At 42.4% G+C, this 19,037-nt stretch overlaps 1 protein-coding gene across 2 annotated transcripts in view; it reads left to right on the forward strand.

The window, feature by feature from the left end:
• Positions 1-16,736, forward strand: part of CHRM3 (cholinergic receptor muscarinic 3) — a 514,336-nt gene extending 497,600 nt beyond the window's left edge. For both annotated transcript variants that reach the window (XM_059900319.1, XM_059900320.1), the window contains exon 5: positions 14,320-16,736. In XM_059900319.1, coding sequence (XP_059756302.1) covers positions 14,339-16,111 — 1,773 coding nt within the window. In that variant the 5' untranslated portion in view covers positions 14,320-14,338 and the 3' untranslated portion in view covers positions 16,112-16,736. The remainder of the gene's footprint in view (positions 1-14,319) is intronic.
• The last annotated feature ends 2,301 nt before the right edge of the window (positions 16,737-19,037 follow it).

A 19,037-nucleotide genomic window follows, 5' to 3' on the forward strand; every position in this document is an offset into this window, starting at 1 on the left:
CACAAACAGAGAGACCTCATAGTTCTCATCTCAGAATTTCAGCCCTGAGTCAGGTACAAGGTAAAACCCATCAATTACAAAGGGTTGGATTCAAATTGGGCTTCTGGCAGATGGAACAAATCAAGGTCACCTGTCTAGATGGCTAAACCCTTTTTACTAATGTTTACAGAAAAGACACTTAGGATTTCTACTTAGTCTTGACAAGTCTAGTTCTAAATTACTTTACTCCCTTTTGCAAAATTTGCTTTTTGTAAGGATGGCAGAGATGAGGGTTCCTGAGAAGACCAGGTAGGATTGGAGTATTACAGAGAGATTGGCATGGCACCAAAAGCTCATATTTAATGAGAGCTCATATTTAATTTGAGATTAGGGGTTGGAGGCCTTGTCAAACCTCTGGTTTTATGGGGTTTTGGTGCCTGGAAGGGAAGTTATTAGTTTCCTTTAAGGTGATTTTTATAAGAGTGATGAACTTTGTCTTCCCTGGGATTCCCTGATCCCAGGCCTGCGGATCTATGTTTTTCAATTTCTGGGGGAATATTTTGGGTTGGACTGTCTGTGTCTTGTATAATACATAGTCCAGCCAAACACACTCCTTGGCTTTGGTCTTCAGAGAGAGTAAGAGTTGCCCCCAAGGCTGAGAGAAAATTCCTCCCCAATAATGGGCTGGGGCATTCAGGCATGACAAGAAACTTGTGAGTTATAAGAGTCTTTCCCCAGGTGCAAGGTAGAGGGGTGGCGAAATATTTTAGTTTTGGCTTTCCTCTGACCCCAACGATAGAGCAGGATTAGGGGCAAGGGGCCTAGCATGAGACGTCAGGACAGAGTAAGTGGCTCTCATGTCCACTAGAAATTGGACAAGCTTATCTGCCACGTCAGTGGTCACCCGTGGTTCCTCCCGTGTGATGATGACAGTCTCCTCAGGAGCCTTGGGAGGTCCCAGGTCCCATCAGTCAACCACTGGCATGACTGGTGTGGGGGAATTTCCTCGCTCCCTTCAGTGCTGGGGGCATTCCCTCTTCCAGTGGCCCATCTTCTTGCAGAGTGGGCATGGCATTTTGGGTGTAGGCTGGGACCTGTTTCCTGTGCATTCCTTGCTCCAGTGTTCAGGACTCCCACAGCTGAGAAAGGCTCCCTTCCTTGGCAGAGGTCTTCTGGGAGTACTTTTGGGGTGATCAGGTGGTGGGTTAGGTCTTGTCATGATGGCTGCCAAAAGCCTGGCTTCCTGTCATTCCTTCCTTAAGTCATGCTGTTCCTTCTTTTCATCCTCAGCCTGGTCTCTATTGTTAAAAATACTGAAGGCTATGTCAATAAGAAGGTTGAGAGGGGTTTGGGACCCCATGGCAAGCTTTTGAAGCTTCCAACGGATGTCAGGGGCTGATTGGCTAATGAAGTGAGTTGCAAATACAGTGTGTCCCTCGAAAGTATTTGGGTCTACATTCTTATACTTTCTGAGGGCATCTACCAATCGGGCCTGAAATAGGGCTGGATTTTCATCTTGGCCTTGGGTGATCTCTTTAACCTTATCATAGTTAACAGGTTTAATTATGCATCATTTCATCCCTTCAGTGAGGCAAAGGATCACGTGATCCCTACTAGTGATACCAGGCTGGCCTGGTTGATAGTCCCAATTGGGATCCATTAGAGGTACTGCTGTCACAGGGTTTCTATGTGGTTGGGCAACATGTAGCCTGTGCCCAAATTCGGGCCTTTTCCTCACTGGTGCAGCAGTGGGAAAGGACAATATTTACATTCTTCCAGGTAAGTCCAAGGAAAGCATCAGGGCCTGCAATTCTTCACTGAACCTGTTAGGGTCCTCCGAGAATCTACCTAAGCAGGTGCAGCATTGGTTAACGTCAGACAAGGAAAAAGGGGTGTAGACTTTGGTAATTCCCTGAGGCCCACCTACTGAAACAGGAGGGAAGGGGGCAGGGCACAACCTTTCAAAGAATGACATAGCCATAGGACATGACAAAAACTGGGTAGAACCAACTAGGTCCAAGATGGCGGAATATTCGACTTCCAGTGGACCTTGAGCCTCATTATATGCTCATTGTAGTACATTAGCTAAATGACACACCCACCAGTGCTATGACAATTCTGAGGCTAACCACCAAAGGCCAAAAAGTGGGCGGTGGCCCAATTCCTGGAAATCTCCACTCCTTCCCCAAAATAATTGGAATAATCCTCCCACTCATTAGCCTATGAAATTACCTAGCCTATAAAAACTAACCACACCGTGTTTCTCCCAAGACCTCTTGCCTTCTGAGATGGCCCACACTCTGTGTATTGTGTTTCTCTTTAAATAAATCCACTTCTTACCTATCATTTTGTTTCTCACTGAATTCTTTCTGAGATGAGACATCAAGAACCTCAAATTCACCAGGAACACCAGGGACCCCAGTTCTGGGTGTGAGGATGAAGTGGGAGAGGAGGGGTCTCCCACTTACAAAACATCTATTGAGTGATGGCAATTGTATCAGATGCTTCACCTGTTACCTCACTGAATCTGCTTAACAACCATATGGTATTACTGCTATTACTATTCTTCATTTTCTGGTGTGTGTGGAAACTGAGAGTTTCCGAGCTTTCATAACTAACCGGAGATGCCACAGCTGGGTGAACAGTGAGCTAGGACTCAAACCCAGGGTACCACCTTGCAGGACTCCTAGTGCCATCAGGGTGTGTGACAAGTATTAAGGGTATGAGGTCCAGAGTACATTCAAGGGCAGCAAAGAGTGATTACAAAATTTGTGTATTATGTGATGCTTGTTTTTCCAGAAAACTCTTGTGTTTGTATTGTGCCAACTACCAGATGAACCTTCAAAGAGAGGGTGTGGTTATTTGAGAACCCATCTCTCTTTCTCTTAGGTGGAAGAGGCTGAAGCCGCCCCTGGGCAATGGCCTGGTGATCAAGGGAAGACTCCTCTCTCACTCACGTTCTTCTAGTCCTGAAAGATGTATTCCACCGAACTCTTTCTTTTCTTGGGTCATTCCCAGCCAAATGCCACCATATCTGAGGTCGCTTTGAGAACCCCAGAGAAGTTTGTCAGCCGTCCCTACAGCTGGAGCCCCCAGCCTGTTGCAAATACAATGTGTTTCTTCCTTCCTGCCGCCTTTACCTTCTCCAAGCTTATCTCCTTGAGCCCTTATCGGTTCTCCTGTCCAAAGTATAACAGTGTTCATCTCAGTAATGCTGGGGTGGAGACAATAGTTCTGGGTCTACTCTGGGAAGGAAATTGTGCTAGATGTCGGAGGAAAGAGTTGAGTAGCAGAAGACGGAATCTTCGGTGTAGTGAGGGAGACAAGTTGAAATGCCGTGGGCTCGGATGGGAGGATGTGCAGGGCGTGCAGGACCACTGGGCGGTCGACTTTGAATAGTGTGTGTCCTCCCTTCGGAATGCTGTGTTCTCCTTTTACTGCATGGCAGCCTGGAGTTATATTCCTCAAACTCACAAAATAGCCTCGCCTTTCTCCTTCTATTGCAGTGATGTTGTTTAGTTGATGGTGTCTCCAGGTGGTTCCTAGACAGCAAGAACTCTGTCTTCCACATAAGGCCTGCAGTAAGCACTCAGACACATTGACTGTCTGAAATAATGATTGAAGAGCCAAATAAATGAACGTGAGATTCATCCTCAGGGGGAGTGGGGGAGAGTGCGACTTCCAGAGAAATTAAATGTGAGCTGATTCTGGAAGAGACTTAGAGTATGCCAGGTATGTGAGTGCCAGGACATTTTCCAGATTCTCCTGGCAAATGGAATGTTGCAACATTTTCTGAATCTCTACTCTCTTTCTTTATAGTAGAGTTTCTCAACTTCAGCACTGTTGACCTCTTGGGCTGGATAATTCTCTATTGTAGGGGCATGTCTGGTGCATGTAGGATGTTTATCAGCATCCCTGGCCTCTACACACCGTATGCCAGTAGCACGTTCTCCCCAGATTGTGACAAGAAATGTCCGCAGACATTGCCAAATGGAGACAGAGTCACCCTGGGTTGAGACCTCAACACAACAAGTGTTTTATACTCAACAAATGTCAGCTCTTGTTAGCCTTGAAAAGCGCCAATCTATAAAATCAAACAGTCATAGAAAATTATTCAATTAGTCACCATTTTTGAGAAACTGCCATGGACCCGTCAGACTATACTGACTGTTTTCTACACATTCTATCCAATCCTGAAATATGATAATCCTCATTTTATAGATGAGGAAGCAGGATCAGAGGACTCAGATAATGTGCCCATGTGGCAGAATCAGTATGTTTCTGACCCTAATGCATCGTGGCAGGGCTTGTTACACTGTTTTCTACGTGTCTCCCGCTTACTGCTACTTTCTTTGCAAACAGTCTTCTGTACATGTGCGAATTGGGCAGGACGCATGTAGGCTGAAGTTTAAAAGGAAATCACATGTATGGACTATGTCCAGATACAAAAATAAATACTCTGATAAATATGGACCTTGAAAAAAATCATAGCTACTCTAACTTAAAGCAATCACAAGAAGTCAAAATCAAGCCAGAAGAACTTTCTTCCCAGGTGTCCTTTCAGTATGTAAATGGAGATGTAAGAAATATTTAGCCCATATGATTGTTTTCACTAAAAAGATTTCCAATCAGAATTATTTCTACAATTATGTTAGCTCTAATAACATTACAAAAGCACGGTTTTCAAAATATTAATAAATAACAATGAATTTGCAGAATGTTGAAACCATACTGAACGTACCTTAGGTCATAAGGGTTTGCAGTGGAACAGAATCCAGCTGCACTCTGTCCCTCTTTTTCCCTCAGAAAAGGACTGCAGGGGGAGTGCATGGACTCCTGTGGGCAAAGTGGGCTTACAGATATTTATTTATTATTTTTAAATTTATTTATTTTTATTTTTGGCTGTGTTGGGTCTTCGTTGCTACGGCGGGCTTTCTCTAGTTGCAGCGAGCGGGGGCTACTCTTTGTTGCGGTGCGTGGGCTTCTCATTGCGGTGGCTTCTCTTGTTGCGGAGCACGGGCTCTAGGCGTGTGGGCTCAGTAGTTGTGGCACGTGGGCTCAGTAGCTGTGGCTCGCAGGCTCTAGAGCACAAGCTCAGTAGTTGTAGCACCCGTGCTTAGTTGCTCCGTGGCATGTGGGGTCTTCCCGGACCAGGGCTCGAACCCGTGTCCCCTGCATTGGCAGGCGGATTCTTAACCACTGCGCCACCAGGGAAGCCCCCAGATATTTAAAAAGAACTGCTTCACCTCTGTTTTTCATTTCTTGTCATTTCTCTAGAAATTCTAATAACAAAGGCTTGAGAGTGCTGAGGCAGATAATCATTAGTCCCATTTAGGCTTTTGTTTTTAAGGTAAAAACCATGTTATTTCAGTAGCAACTTCTATGCCTGGGCAGTGCTGATGCAAGTGCTTTTCCAAGCAGCCTTCATTTTTGTTGTCAAACTGAATAAAACATATGAAAGGCGGCAACCAAGGGAGGCAGCACGATGCATCCACTTTTTGAAAACAAGCTTTGTCCTTTTTAAATGGAATTCTGTTCCAGTTTTGGCTTCTGGGATGTTCTGTTTTGCACCAGGAGTGACTGCACCATATTAGGGCACATCTGTCCTCCCTGCAGCTTGAAATGAATAACACGAGCTGAGTTCACAAAGTTTGATTCTGACTGTGCGCGTCTGAAAAGGTTGGATGCCCTTTAAAGACATGTTTGATTGCCGAGCGTGTGTTGACCCTGTTTGATATCCTTCACGGACTGCATGACTGAACTAAGCTGAAGTTTCCCCATCACCAGCCTGGGGAAACAGGCGGCGCTTTGGCGCCTGCTGGAGAGATTGTTCTCCGAGTCAGCTCTGCCACCTAGTGGTCGGCGGTGGCATTTCCTGTGCCCGACCAAGCTAGTTTCGGGGTAAGTCATTTTAGCTTGCATACTGTGATGAATTATGACAGAAAACAGAGACACTCTTAGCAAAGAAGGCAGTCCAAGAGAGACCCGAAACAAGCCCTGCAACATGATGCATACCAGATTTCGAATATGGAAGAAGCACTAAATAATTGGTCTTAGAAAAAAGCATGATTGTGAATTGCAAGATATTTTTCCTTTTTTTCCCTGAGCCTTCATGATTAAAATAATAATAATAGAGGTAGAATTCATTTAGACAAAGGCTTCAGATTTATATTGGCCTTTTAGGACTCTCTAAGAACTTTCACATGTATTTTCATATCAGATATTTAAACATTTTAAAAAAAAGTTATCTATATATTTTACAGATGTATAATCCCAGAAAAATTTTATTCCATAACTAGGGGGAAGGGAGTTAATTTCTGATGAGTGTCCTTCGCTTTCCTCTAAACTTAGTACTCTCAAATTGTTCTTTCATATTTTCTCCTTCACTTTCTCCTTTTAAATTTTAAAAAGATGTCAAACTATCAACTGCAGTGGTTTTTAAACATTGTTGAATGTGACCCACAGTACAAAATACACTTTACATCATGACTATATATTGAATGTGTGGGTGTGTGTGTGCACATGCGCTAATCAGAACTTTTATGAAACAGTACTGTTATCATCATGTGGTTCGTGTTCTGCTATGTCCCATTCAATTCTGTTTATTTCCTTTTCTTTTTTATTCTCCTGCTGGCCCACTAATTGGCTCCTGACTTACATTTTGAAAAACTAAGTGAATCAATTCTGTTTGTGCTCCTAGATGGAATGAAGTGAAAACGGTCTGGAAATCTATATATACTCAGAGATGAAATCAAGAACCATTCTATATGTACAGAGTTGTAACTAACCCACATGGAAGGATGACCCTCCTCGCAGAATCCAGGAGGGTTCTAGAAGGTGCTCGTCTCGCCCACCGGCAGGATCATGTTCAGTTTTGAGCTCCTTGCCTGGGGGCTGGGCCTGCATCACTTCAGTAGCAACGCCCTGAATGTCTCAGGGACCCCACAGCCCCCAGCTCCCACCCTGGGCAGGAACCTGCTGTAAATCCCAGAGCGGATCTAGAGCCACCCCCCGCCCCCTTCTGCTCCTGTGTGATAACCCCGTTTGCCCTCATGCGGGCTGCATTCCTGCCTGGGACCACTTACAAAGTACTAAGGTCAGCAGGCTTACAGACCTCTCTGTTCCCACCACCTGTTTCTTCCTGAGCATTAAAAAGCAATGTTTCCCTTAGCTCTCCTCACCAATATAAGTCAATTCAATGAGCACTAACCATGACCTCCCTTGACTCAAAATATACTAGCTGCACAGCATATAGGCTGTTGAGTCAGGATGCGGAAAAGAGCATGGAGCATAGACGTGACATCCCTTTCTCGGAAAAAGCACCTTAAACAGAATACATTTAGTCCAGGTTTATCGTTGTTTCATCTCAGTCTCAACTAGAACCCCTGATTCTTAGGAAGTCACATATTACTTATGAAAGGATAGCTGTACAGGAAGAAAGGCGTTGGGTGACTATCATGTCTAATAAGAACTTTTAGATATTCTGTGTTGAAGTCCTTATGAACTTCTGATCAGGTTCTTCTGATGTCACACTGTGTACTAACAAGACATCAATTGTCAAGCCTCCAGAATGGGAGGATCCTTTTTATGAGATGAATATGGCACAGTGGCATGGAGCCCAGAGAAAAGGTGATGGAAAATGTCTCAGGTACAGGGACCTGAGTGAAGGTTGGGGGAGGGAGATCTTTCTTATTTGCCTAATGTTTAGGCCACTGCACCATCCCTTAATGCTCAAAGATCAATGTGTTTGCAGCTCAGAAGACCTTATCTCAAAGCTCTGTCTCTACTAGAGTATTTAAAGACCAATTGACCGTATATACATGGATTTATTTCTGGTTACATTAGTCTCTATTTAGGCCAGTAAAGATATATCCTGTTTTATTGCACTTAGCTTTACTGCTCTTCACAGATAATTGCATTTTTAACAAATTGAAAGTTTGTAGCAACCCTGCATCAAGCAAGTCTATCAGTGCCATTTTTCCAACAGCATTATTTTTTAATTAAAGTATGTACATTGTTTTTTCAGGCATAGTGCTAATGCACACAGTATCTGAAACTTTTAAGTGATATTAGATAGTGAATTAATGTTGAATTATAAAAAGAACAATGGCTACTGGTAAGTATACCAAAGATTTCAGGTCAAAGATCACCTAACAATTTGTGGTTCACAGGTTTTCTGATGATGAGTCAAGATACCCCTAGACACCAGAAACACCAGGAGAGGTATTTAATCAACCCATTATAGAAAGCTGGTCCTAAGTGTAGGTGTCTTTCCTCAATTCTGGTTTCTTTTATATTCTGTATTCCAACAAAGCATAATTGGACTGGAATATTGTATAACGTGTATTGCCCTCATGAGTCACAGAAATGAACTGAAAGAGAGAATTGATCTCCGGCTTATTTCCAAAATTCCTACTTATATTCTTCACTATTATTGGTCAACTGAGCAAAATAAATTGATATTAATTGTACAAACATAATGTGTTATTTGCAGTGAGCAATGTGACTTTCCTTAAAAACTACGTGCTTTTTAAAATTATGTTATCCATGTCCTGTATCTCATCTAAGGTGTAAGTCCTTGGAAGGCAGAGTCTTGACTTACTGAATTCAGTGGCACCAATCTGAATGACCTAAAGCTAGTAGTGGTTCAGTGAGAAGTGCTGATGTAGCTGATGGCAGTTATGTTAATAAGGACCCTTTCAGGTGCAGATGACAGTAACCTTTCTCAGGTAGCCCAGGCAGCAAAGGAAATGGTTGGCTTACATAACTGGCAAGTTGAAAGAGGCAGAGTTGACTTCAGGAATGGCTAGATCCAGGTTTGAGAGGCCATGATGATCATACTGTCTCTATTCCCCCACATTCCCTCCCATCTCTCTCCTTCCCCCATATCTCTCCTCTGTGTTTGCTTGCTTCACAGATTTTTCCATGTGGGTGTAAATAGAGTCACCAGCACCCAGGAATCCCAAGGAACAGAGAATTACCCTCTCTCTTTCCAACATCCATGTCAATTCCCCATATTTACTCTTACTGCTCCTCTTTGCATGTCCTTCAGGCCCATTACTGAGGCAGAGGAGTCAGACCATGTGATTGATGCCCAGCCAGAAATACATACTGTGGATGACAGGCCATTTCCAAAAGAATGGCTGAAGGAAAGACAAATAACAGCCATCCACTGCATGGCATTGATAAAAAGAAAAAAAAAGAAAGATGAAAGAAGACTGATGTATTATCAGCACAAATATAAAGCTGTGGGATTATTAGCCATTGTATTTATTTATAATAAAATCAGCATGGCATAAGTGATAAAAATAGGTCTATAGAACGTGATCGATTCCATATGACATGAAAGCAGAGACCTAGAAAGTATTTTAAGTGTCTTAAAAGGTGCTAGAGAAGGTTACGTGAGATTCAGAGCACACCAGTGACTGGGGTGGGGAGGGAGTAGGAGGAAGCGAGGAACGTACAATGGGCCCTAACCCAACCCAAGCAGTGGACAAGGAGACTTAGCTGCTGTGTCCAGGAAGCTTTGGAGTGAAAGGTGGTGGGAAGACAAAAGCTGTTCAGAGAGCACAAACCTTCCTTGACTTATGATAGGGTTGCTCCTGATAAACCCATTGTAAGTTGAAAATGTTGTAAGTTGAAAATACATGTAATACACCTAAACCTACCGAACATCATAGCTGAGCTTACCCTGCCTTAAACATGCTCAGGACACTCACATTAGCCTACAGTTGGGTAAAAACATCTCACACAAAGCCTATTTTATAACGAAGTGTTGAATAGCTCATGTTACTTATTGAATACTGTACTGAAAGTGAAAACCAGAATGGTGGTCTGGGTACAGAATGGATGTAAGTGTATCAGTTGTTCACCCTCGTGATCGTGTGGCTGATTGAGAGCTGCGGCTCTCTGCCACTGCCCAGCATCAAGAGAAACTATTGTAACTTGTATCACTCACCTGGAGAAGAGATCAAAATTCAAAGTATGGTTTCCACTGGAATGCATGTCACTTTTGTATCATCGTAAAGTTGAAAAATCAAGTCTAAACATCATTAAGCTGGAGACTGTCTGTATATAAAAACTTAGCAAGGGATGGTGCAGGAAAAAGAGAAATGCATGAATAAGGGTGAAAATGCAAAAAAGAAAAAAGTAGTCCTTATCTGAACATATGTAGTAGAGGACATTGGAGAGGGATCCTAGACCTCCTAGTAGAAAAGTGGTTACTAACCTCAGAGACGGCACATTGAGCAGAGATGTCTCATTAAAGACAAGGCTGATCTCATTCATATGTGTAGTTGCAGGTGTGATGGTGGGGATTCCAAGGCAAACACCTTTAGAACTAAGGTGAACTGGGATCTGGGTGGAGAGGAGACAGCAGATAGACTTTCCATACATGTATCTTGGAAGAAACCATAAATGTGAGTACCCCAAACAGCATGTAGCACTTCCCAGATATGGACATCCCCTCACTGAGAGGGAGCTGGAAATATAGATGAGCTGACAACACCTAATAAAACCCAGAGAAAGAAAAAGGAGTAAAGAAGAAAAAAATGCATCAATTACCTATAATTGGAAATTAGTGCAATGTAGATTTCATCTATGGGAAAATAGTGATGAATTATACAGTTCTTTTTTTTTTTTTTTTAAACATCTTTATTGAAGTATAATTGCTTTACAATGGTGTGTTAGTTTCTGCTTTATAACAAAGTGAATCAGTTATACATATACATATGTTCCCATATCTCTTCCCTCTTGCATCTCCCTCCCTCCCACCCTCCCTATCCTACCCCTCTAGGTGGTCACAAAGCACCGAGCTGATCTCCCTGTGCTATGCGGCTGCTTCCCACTAGCTATCTATTTTACATTTGGTAGTGTATATATGTCCATGACACTCTCTCACCCTGTCACATCTCACCCCTCCCCCTCCCCATATCCTCAAGTCCATTCTTTAGTAGGTCTGTGTCTTTATTCCCATCCTGCCACTAGGTTCTTCATGACCTTTTTTTTTTTTTTTCCTTAGATTCCATATATATGTGTTAGCATACTGTATTTGTTTTTCTCTTTCTGACTTACTTCACTCTGTATGACAGACTCTAACTCCATCCACCTCATTACAAATACCTCCATTTCATTTCTTTTTATGGCTGAGTAATATTCCATTGTATATATGTGCCACATCTTCTTTATCCATTCATCCGATGATGGACACTTAGGTTGCTTCCATGTCCTGGCTATTGTAAATAGAGCTGCAGTGAACATTGTGGTACATGACTCTTTTTGAATTATGGTTTTCTCAGGGTATATGCCCAGTAGTGGGATTGCTGGGTCGTATGGTAGTTCTATTTTTAGTTTTTTAAGGAACCTCCATACTGTTCTCTATAGTGGCTGTATCAATTTACATTCCCATCAACAGTGCAAGAGTGTTCCCTTTCCTCCACACCCTCTCCAGCATTTATTGTTTCTAGATTTTTTGATGATGGCCATTCTGACTGGTGTGAGATGATACCTCATTGTAGTTTTGATTTGCATTTCTCTAACGATTAATGATGTTGAGCATTCTTTCATGTGTCTGTTGGCCATCTGTATATCTTCTTTGGAGAAATGTCTATTTAGGTCTTCTGCCCATTTTTGGATTGGGTTGTTTGTTTTTTTGTTATTGAGCTGCATGAGCTGCTTGTAAATCTTGGAGATTAATCCTTTGTCAGTTGCTTCATTTGCAAATATTTTCTCCCATTCTGAGGGTTTATACAGTTCTTAAACTATTCTTCTCTGTAACAGAATAATACATTATAATATTTAGACTATTTCCAATATTCTACTGTTGCAAATAGTGCTGAAGTGAATATACGTAAGTGTATTTTATATATGTAAAAGTGTGTGTGCTTTCATATGTCCAACCATGAATGTATGTACACACACACGGTACATATATACTGCATATACACACTTTCCAATATTCTTCAATTATACTTTAAAGAGGTGTATAATGAGTTATAACCAGTTAGGAGGGACTAGTTGTATGGCTGACTTGGTGGTGAGACAGAGTAATACCACAGTTAAACAAGGAGGCAGTAGGCTCAGATTATCTGGTTGTGAATCTCTGCCCCTTTACCGTCACTTGTTAGCTTGAATCTTTGGACAAATTACTTAACTCTCTGGGTCTCGATTTCCTGTTAAAATGATGTTATTTTAAAGATTAAATGAGACAGTGCATATGATGGTTTACAAAATGTGTACCACGTAGGAAGTGTCTAATAAATATTCTCTTCTGTCATTTATAATTGTGCTAAATTGACCTCTGAGCATCTTGGCCACCAAAGCAAAGTGAGTTCACTGTTCAGCAAAAAAATAATAATAATAAAACAGCAGACACTACACTTACGTAGCATGTACTACCTGCAGACTCTGGTCTAAGTACTTTACATGCATTAAAACATTTTGATGAAAGACAAAGTTTCTTTCACCACTTACTATTGAATTCTAGGTTGAATTTATTCCATTATACAGAATGTTTCATTCCCATTTTTCAATGAGGAAACTGGGACTCAAAGAGTTTAAATAATACCCAAGATCTCACCCTCAGGAAGTGGTTGAACTAAGATTTGAACCTATGCCTTTGGGACTCCAAAATCTTCCTGCTACACCCTAAGCTCTTTCCAAAAGGCAGTGTGTGAATCTGACTACACTCCTTTGAGAGATACCCTGACCTGCAATAACTAAAGGCCTGATTTAGGACTCTTAACCATGTGCATGGGTACACAGATTTGCACTATAAGAATTTACAGTTGAACATTTTAACCAAGAGCCAAAACACAGCAGAAGTGTCCTCAATAGCTTTTGCTGTGATTCTCCAACGTTGAATTCTTAGAATGACACTCGTTGAGGAATGATTTACTGAGTAAAGTCCACAGAGGTTGGTGGTGTGAGAATCCCTGAGTCAGTTGCGTCCTGGAAGTAAAAATCTGGAGGTTCTGAGAGGTTGGAGCTGGTCTCAGCCAAGGCTTTCCGTGACAGCATAGAGGGTCTTACTAGAGATGCATTCATTGTAACAATTCTTGGTTATTTATTTATTTTGGTAACACGTGTTTGAAAGAACTAATTGCCAAAGAAAAAACGTGATGTAAATGAACTTACTTACAAAACAGATACAGACTCACAGACTTCGAAAACAAACTTATGGTTACCAAAGGGGAAAGGTGGGGGGGAGCGGGATGGGGGATAAGTTAGGAGACTGGGACTGACATATACACACTACTATGTATAAAATAGACAACTAGTAAGGACCTACTGTAGAGCACAGGGAACTCTGCTCAATACTCTGTAATAACCTCTATGGGAAAAGAATCTGAAAAAGAATGGATATATGCATATGTGCAACTGAATCACTTTGCTGTATACCTGAAACTAACACAACACTGTAAATCAACTATACTGCTATATAAAATTAAAAATTAAATTGAAAAAAGAACTAATCGCAGTTTTGCAACTATTTATATGCAAATGTGTGTGGTGCTAACATGCTTTTTCATAGCTAGAAATAACATATCTAAATACTAGAAATATTCAAAACTGGTTCGGTCAGTTCAGAACAGTCTGGTCAAGGTTCTGCATATTATCAAGCAAAAGATAGCTGCCTCGTATACTGTCCCCAGCCATTACAAGGAACCAATACATTACTTTTTCTAACTGTGTGTTAAAGAGATAATATAATGTAAAGTGATTTATGCGTATTTCCCCCCTTGCTCCAGGTTGCTGTTGCTTATTCCAGTGAGGCTTACATGGCTGGAATTGCCTTAAAGTTGCTTATGTTTGAAGCCTGGGTTAGGTAAATGCCCAGGTGGATAAAATGCAAATGAATAAGATCAATTTCTCATGTAGTGTGATGATAAAGCTATGCTGGATGAGTATCATATATGCGTCTACTATTTTTCCCCTACTTTTCAAAGAAAGAGAAGGAAGGAAGATTTTGTTTGATAACAACGTCATGTGGAAGTATATGTGGTCTGTATTTAGAAAGGTGGAAAATGTGGAGAAAAAGCACAATATTCAGTGCGTGTCACCAGCTAATCGTGCTACCTACCTTGAACAAATCGATCTCTGCCTGCCCTGTGCTCCTCACCTTTATTTAATTTATCTATTTTTATCGAAATAAAGTTGACAACTCCTCAGCTTTAAAATAAGGGGATGAACTGATGTGCTGGACTCTCCCAGGTTCGCCTATAATATAGGTCCTATTATCCAATAATAGGAGGAGTGCTACTTTTAAAGGATGCAATGCAAAGAACAAATCCAGTGAAGGCAGAAATGGTCCTGACTCCATCTTTTCTCTTTTCTCCCCAGACTATGTCAGAGAGTCACCATGACCTTGCACAATAACAATACAACCTCACCTTTGTTTCCGAACATCAGCTCTTCCTGGATTCACGGCCCTTCCGATGCAGGGCTGCCCCCAGGAACGGTTACTCATTTTGGCAGCTACAACATTTCTCGGGCAGCTGGGAATTTCTCCTCTCCAAATGGCACCACCAGTGACCCTCTGGGAGGTCATACCATCTGGCAAGTGGTCTTCATTGCATTCTTAACGGGCGTCCTGGCCTTGGTGACCATCATCGGCAACATCCTGGTGATAGTGGCGTTCAAGGTCAACAAGCAACTGAAGACCGTCAACAACTACTTCCTCTTAAGTCTGGCCTGTGCTGACCTGATTATTGGGGTCATTTCAATGAATCTGTTTACTACCTACATCATCATGAACCGATGGGCTTTAGGGAACTTGGCCTGTGACCTCTGGCTTTCCATTGACTACGTGGCTAGCAATGCCTCCGTCATGAATCTTCTGGTCATTAGCTTTGACAGGTACTTTTCCATCACGAGGCCGCTCACGTACCGAGCCAAACGAACAACAAAGCGAGCTGGTGTGATGATAGGTCTGGCTTGGGTCATCTCCTTCATCCTTTGGGCTCCTGCCATCTTGTTCTGGCAATACTTTGTCGGGAAGAGAACTGTGCCTCCAGGGGAGTGTTTCATCCAGTTCCTCAGTGAGCCCACCATCACCTTCGGCACGGCAATCGCTGCCTTTTATATGCCTGTCACCATTATGACTATTTTATACTGGAGGATCTATAAGGAAACTGAAAAACGTACCAAAGAGCTTGCTGGGCTGCAGGCCTCTGGGACAGAGGCAGAGGCAGAGAACTTTGTCCATCCCACAGGTAGTTCTCGAAGCTGCAGCAGCTATGAGCTTCAACAGCAAAGCATGAAACGCTCAGCCAGGAGGAAGTACGGACGCTGCCACTTCTGGTTCACAACCAAGAGCTGGAAGCCCAGCGCCGAACAGATGGACCAAGACCACAGCAGCAGTGACAGCTGGAATAACAACGACGCTGCCGCCTCCCTGGAAAATTCCGCTTCCTCCGATGAGGAGGACATTGGCTCGGAGACAAGAGCCATCTACTCCATCGTGCTCAAGCTTCCAGGTCACAGCACGATCCTCAGCTCCACCAAATTACCCTCGTCAGACAACCTGCAGGTGCCGGAGGAGGAGCTGGGGGCAGTGGACTTAGAGACGAAAGCCAGCAAACTGCAGGCCCAAAAGAGCATGGACGACGGAGGCAGTTTTCAGAAAAGCTTCTCCAAGCTTCCCATCCAGTTAGAGTCAGCCGTGGACACAGCCAAGGCCTCTGATGTCAACTCCTCAGTGGGCAAGACCACGGCCACCCTGCCTCTGTCCTTTAAGGAAGCTACTCTGGCCAAGAGGTTTGCTCTGAAGACCAGAAGCCAGATCACTAAGCGGAAACGGATGTCCCTCATCAAGGAGAAAAAGGCGGCCCAGACCCTCAGCGCCATCTTGCTTGCCTTCATCATCACCTGGACCCCCTACAATATTATGGTTCTGGTGAATACCTTTTGTGACAGCTGCATCCCCAAAACCTATTGGAATCTGGGCTATTGGCTGTGCTACATCAACAGCACCGTGAACCCCGTGTGCTATGCCCTGTGCAACAAAACATTCAGAACCACTTTCAAGATGCTGCTGTTGTGCCAGTGTGACAAAAGGAAGAGGCGCAAGCAGCAGTACCAGCAAAGACAGTCGGTCATTTTCCACAAGCGGGTGCCCGAGCAGGCCTTGTAGAATGAGGTGTGTTGTCAATAGCAGTCACCAAACGCACACATCAACCCACAGACCTTAGGAGGGAGTGAGGCGAGGGTGGGGGTGATTTCTGGCGCTGATAAAAAAATGTCTTTATCACCCAGATGTGAAAGGAGCTGCCTGTTTACCGATCCATTGAATAAATCCATTTTAATATCAAAAGTCAAATACCACTTCAGCCAAAAATAAATAAATAAGCGTATCACTGAATATAAAGAAATTTATTCTGAAATAGACTTTGTTTTTTCTTAAAGAGAAAGAAATAATTGTTTCATAGCAATTATATACCCAAATTGGTCTGCCTGGGCCTTTTCATTCCCATTAGCTCTGGAATCTCGGTGAGCGTACCTAGCCGGCCCAGTTGCCCTGTTCTTTCCAAGGATCCCCAAAGTGTCGATCCAGATCCCACGTGGAACACGTCAGGCTAGTGAATCCGTGGTTCTGAAATTCTTTCGTACGTTGCAAAGCCTCACCTTCTCGTCCCAGTAGAGCTCCCCGTCTTCTCACTGGTGTGTCGTTGAACTCTATTTGTGGACTTGATTCTTGATTCTTGCAAAGTACTGTTTTGTGCAGTTCAAGTTTCGTACAAATAAAAGATACATAAGTATATATGTATATATATATATGTGTGTGTGTGTGTGTGTGTGTGTGTGTGTGTGTGAATTCCACACACACACACATAGTGTATATAATATAATGGGAATCACTGAACTGGCAAATTGTTCCGGCAATATATTCTTTCAGTACTTTGGTGACTGACGTTTCTCTAGGATCCTAACACAACGTAAAGGTGAACTTAAACCCCGGGTAGTGTTTTGGAAACCAGGGCTGTTTTCCCGGAGACTATGCAGCAGAGAATAGCCAGGCCCTCCGGGCTGGTCTGTGTCGAGCGGTCAGCCTGGTGAGTCAGATGAGCACCAAGGTTCGACCGGACTCTGAGTGAGCTGTTACCTTTGTGGACACCCTCAACAGAGCTAAATCAAATGGGGGCCCCTCTGAGCTCTAAGAATGAACTGCATCCACAGGTTTGAATTTAATGGTCCAAATCTGAATGTTTGCCAACAAAACCTTTGCTATCTTACCTGCTTGAAACTCAATAATAGTGTCACGTTTGAATGTCATACACAGCATTACATGGGGCAAAGCAGAAGAGACCTTCTGAGGGGCAAAGAAGAACACGGGATTCGATTTCTTGCTACTTGACATCTTTAAATGAAAAAGGGCTTACACCTTTTGTCACTTAGCTGGGGTCAGTGCTTTCTGGTGTTCATTGTGCAACCTTTACCCAGGAATGGGTGGGGTTCATGAAGTCATAAGTCCTCTAAAGAAAGTATTACACTTTGAAAAGTATTGCTTCAAGTTGATTTCCTTAGTACATTTCTAAAAAGTGATTTTGTATTCTCTTCTGAATTGGCCCAAACGCTAACTGTTCTGTTTGGGGGAGGGGAGGGCTGCTGCTGTAGCCGTCGTCTGTGTTGCTGCTGTAGGTGTTAGGGTTCTTTTTTTTCCTTTTGTGGGCTGTGTGGGTAGTGGGAGGGGTGGGAGGTGGGGGGCTGAGGAGAAATCTTCCCTCTGTACAGGGTCTCCGTGGTGTGAACCCGGAGCCAGGGTAGAAGCTGCTTTTGTGTTCAGTGTGAGCTGGTGTTTACAGCAGATTTTGACAACAGTGGAAGTGTACTCAGTGGTGTCTGTGTTTCTGAACTATTTAATTTTGTGTTATGTTTATATGGAGATGTATTTATGCATATTTCACCGAGTTCTATTTAATGTTGATAAATATTACTCTTCAGTCTTCAGCAGGTGGTGTCCCTTGAAAGTGATTCTTTAAGGTCCACTTGAGCAATGGGTAGGGTATATCGAGCTTTCCTGTGGCTAAGAAGAGGGAAAAGTCATCCTGTTGGTGCCAGGAGGTACCTAACTCTTTCTAGGTAATATCAACTTTAACTTCAACATAATGGTTTAATACCGTTCTAGTTAAACCTGATGGGAACCGGTCAAAGCAACCCTCCACCAGTGTATTTGAAATCACATGACAAGGGCAAAAAAAGGCAAATCGGCATAATTGAAAGAATTAATTTTTTGGCCCACATTCGACCAAAGAATAAGAAAAAACAGAGACTATTTTCTAACATGTATAGCAAACTACAGAATGTTATGTTATTAACCTGTGAAATGTCTAGTGAGCAAGTGCATCTATATTTTATTACTCACGTTGGCCTGGCAATAATAAATTTGTGAATGCTGATTCAAGTCTCCCTGTACATCAGTAATTCCCATTCTCTTTGAATCTCCTATCTTGCCTCCCTCTCAAAAGACTGTTTCCTGTATTTAAAAAAAAAATAGAATTAAATTTAAGAAATGGAGAAACGTAAGCTTTAGCAGAACTGTGAAGGTTAATAACAACTCTACTTAAACATGATTATCTCCTCATCCTTGTCCTTTTATGATGCTGAGAATGGAAGAAAAGAAAGACGTCCAAGACGTCAGCTCTTCTGTTACTGGTTTAATTATCGAATTATTTTTAAATCTCTCATGAATGAAAACTGCTTTTAAATACTGTCTACTGACTCTGTTTATAGAAATGTATGTCCAACTCTTAGGTCATTTTCAGAAAAAGAAAATAAGAAAAACAGATTCTTTTGAGTTTGGAAAATTTAGAAGTATAATCAAAGATGTAGTGAAGTGTTTAAAACCAGACATAGCTGCACATGCATTTCTCAAAGGACTTTGTCACTAGAAAAGGTATTCAGCATTTACATAAGATCATCCCCCCAGATGGGAATCAAATTGTTTTCAATCCATATGAATGAGGTTTGCAGAGCTTTCATGATTATCCACTTTAATTGAGAGTAAAATAATCAAACCTAAATAAACTACATGTGAAGAAAGCACCCCCCAACACACACAC

This window comes from Balaenoptera ricei, chromosome 16 (genome assembly GCF_028023285.1).
Source record: "Balaenoptera ricei isolate mBalRic1 chromosome 16, mBalRic1.hap2, whole genome shotgun sequence".
Lineage (NCBI taxonomy): Eukaryota > Metazoa > Chordata > Mammalia > Artiodactyla > Balaenopteridae > Balaenoptera > Balaenoptera ricei.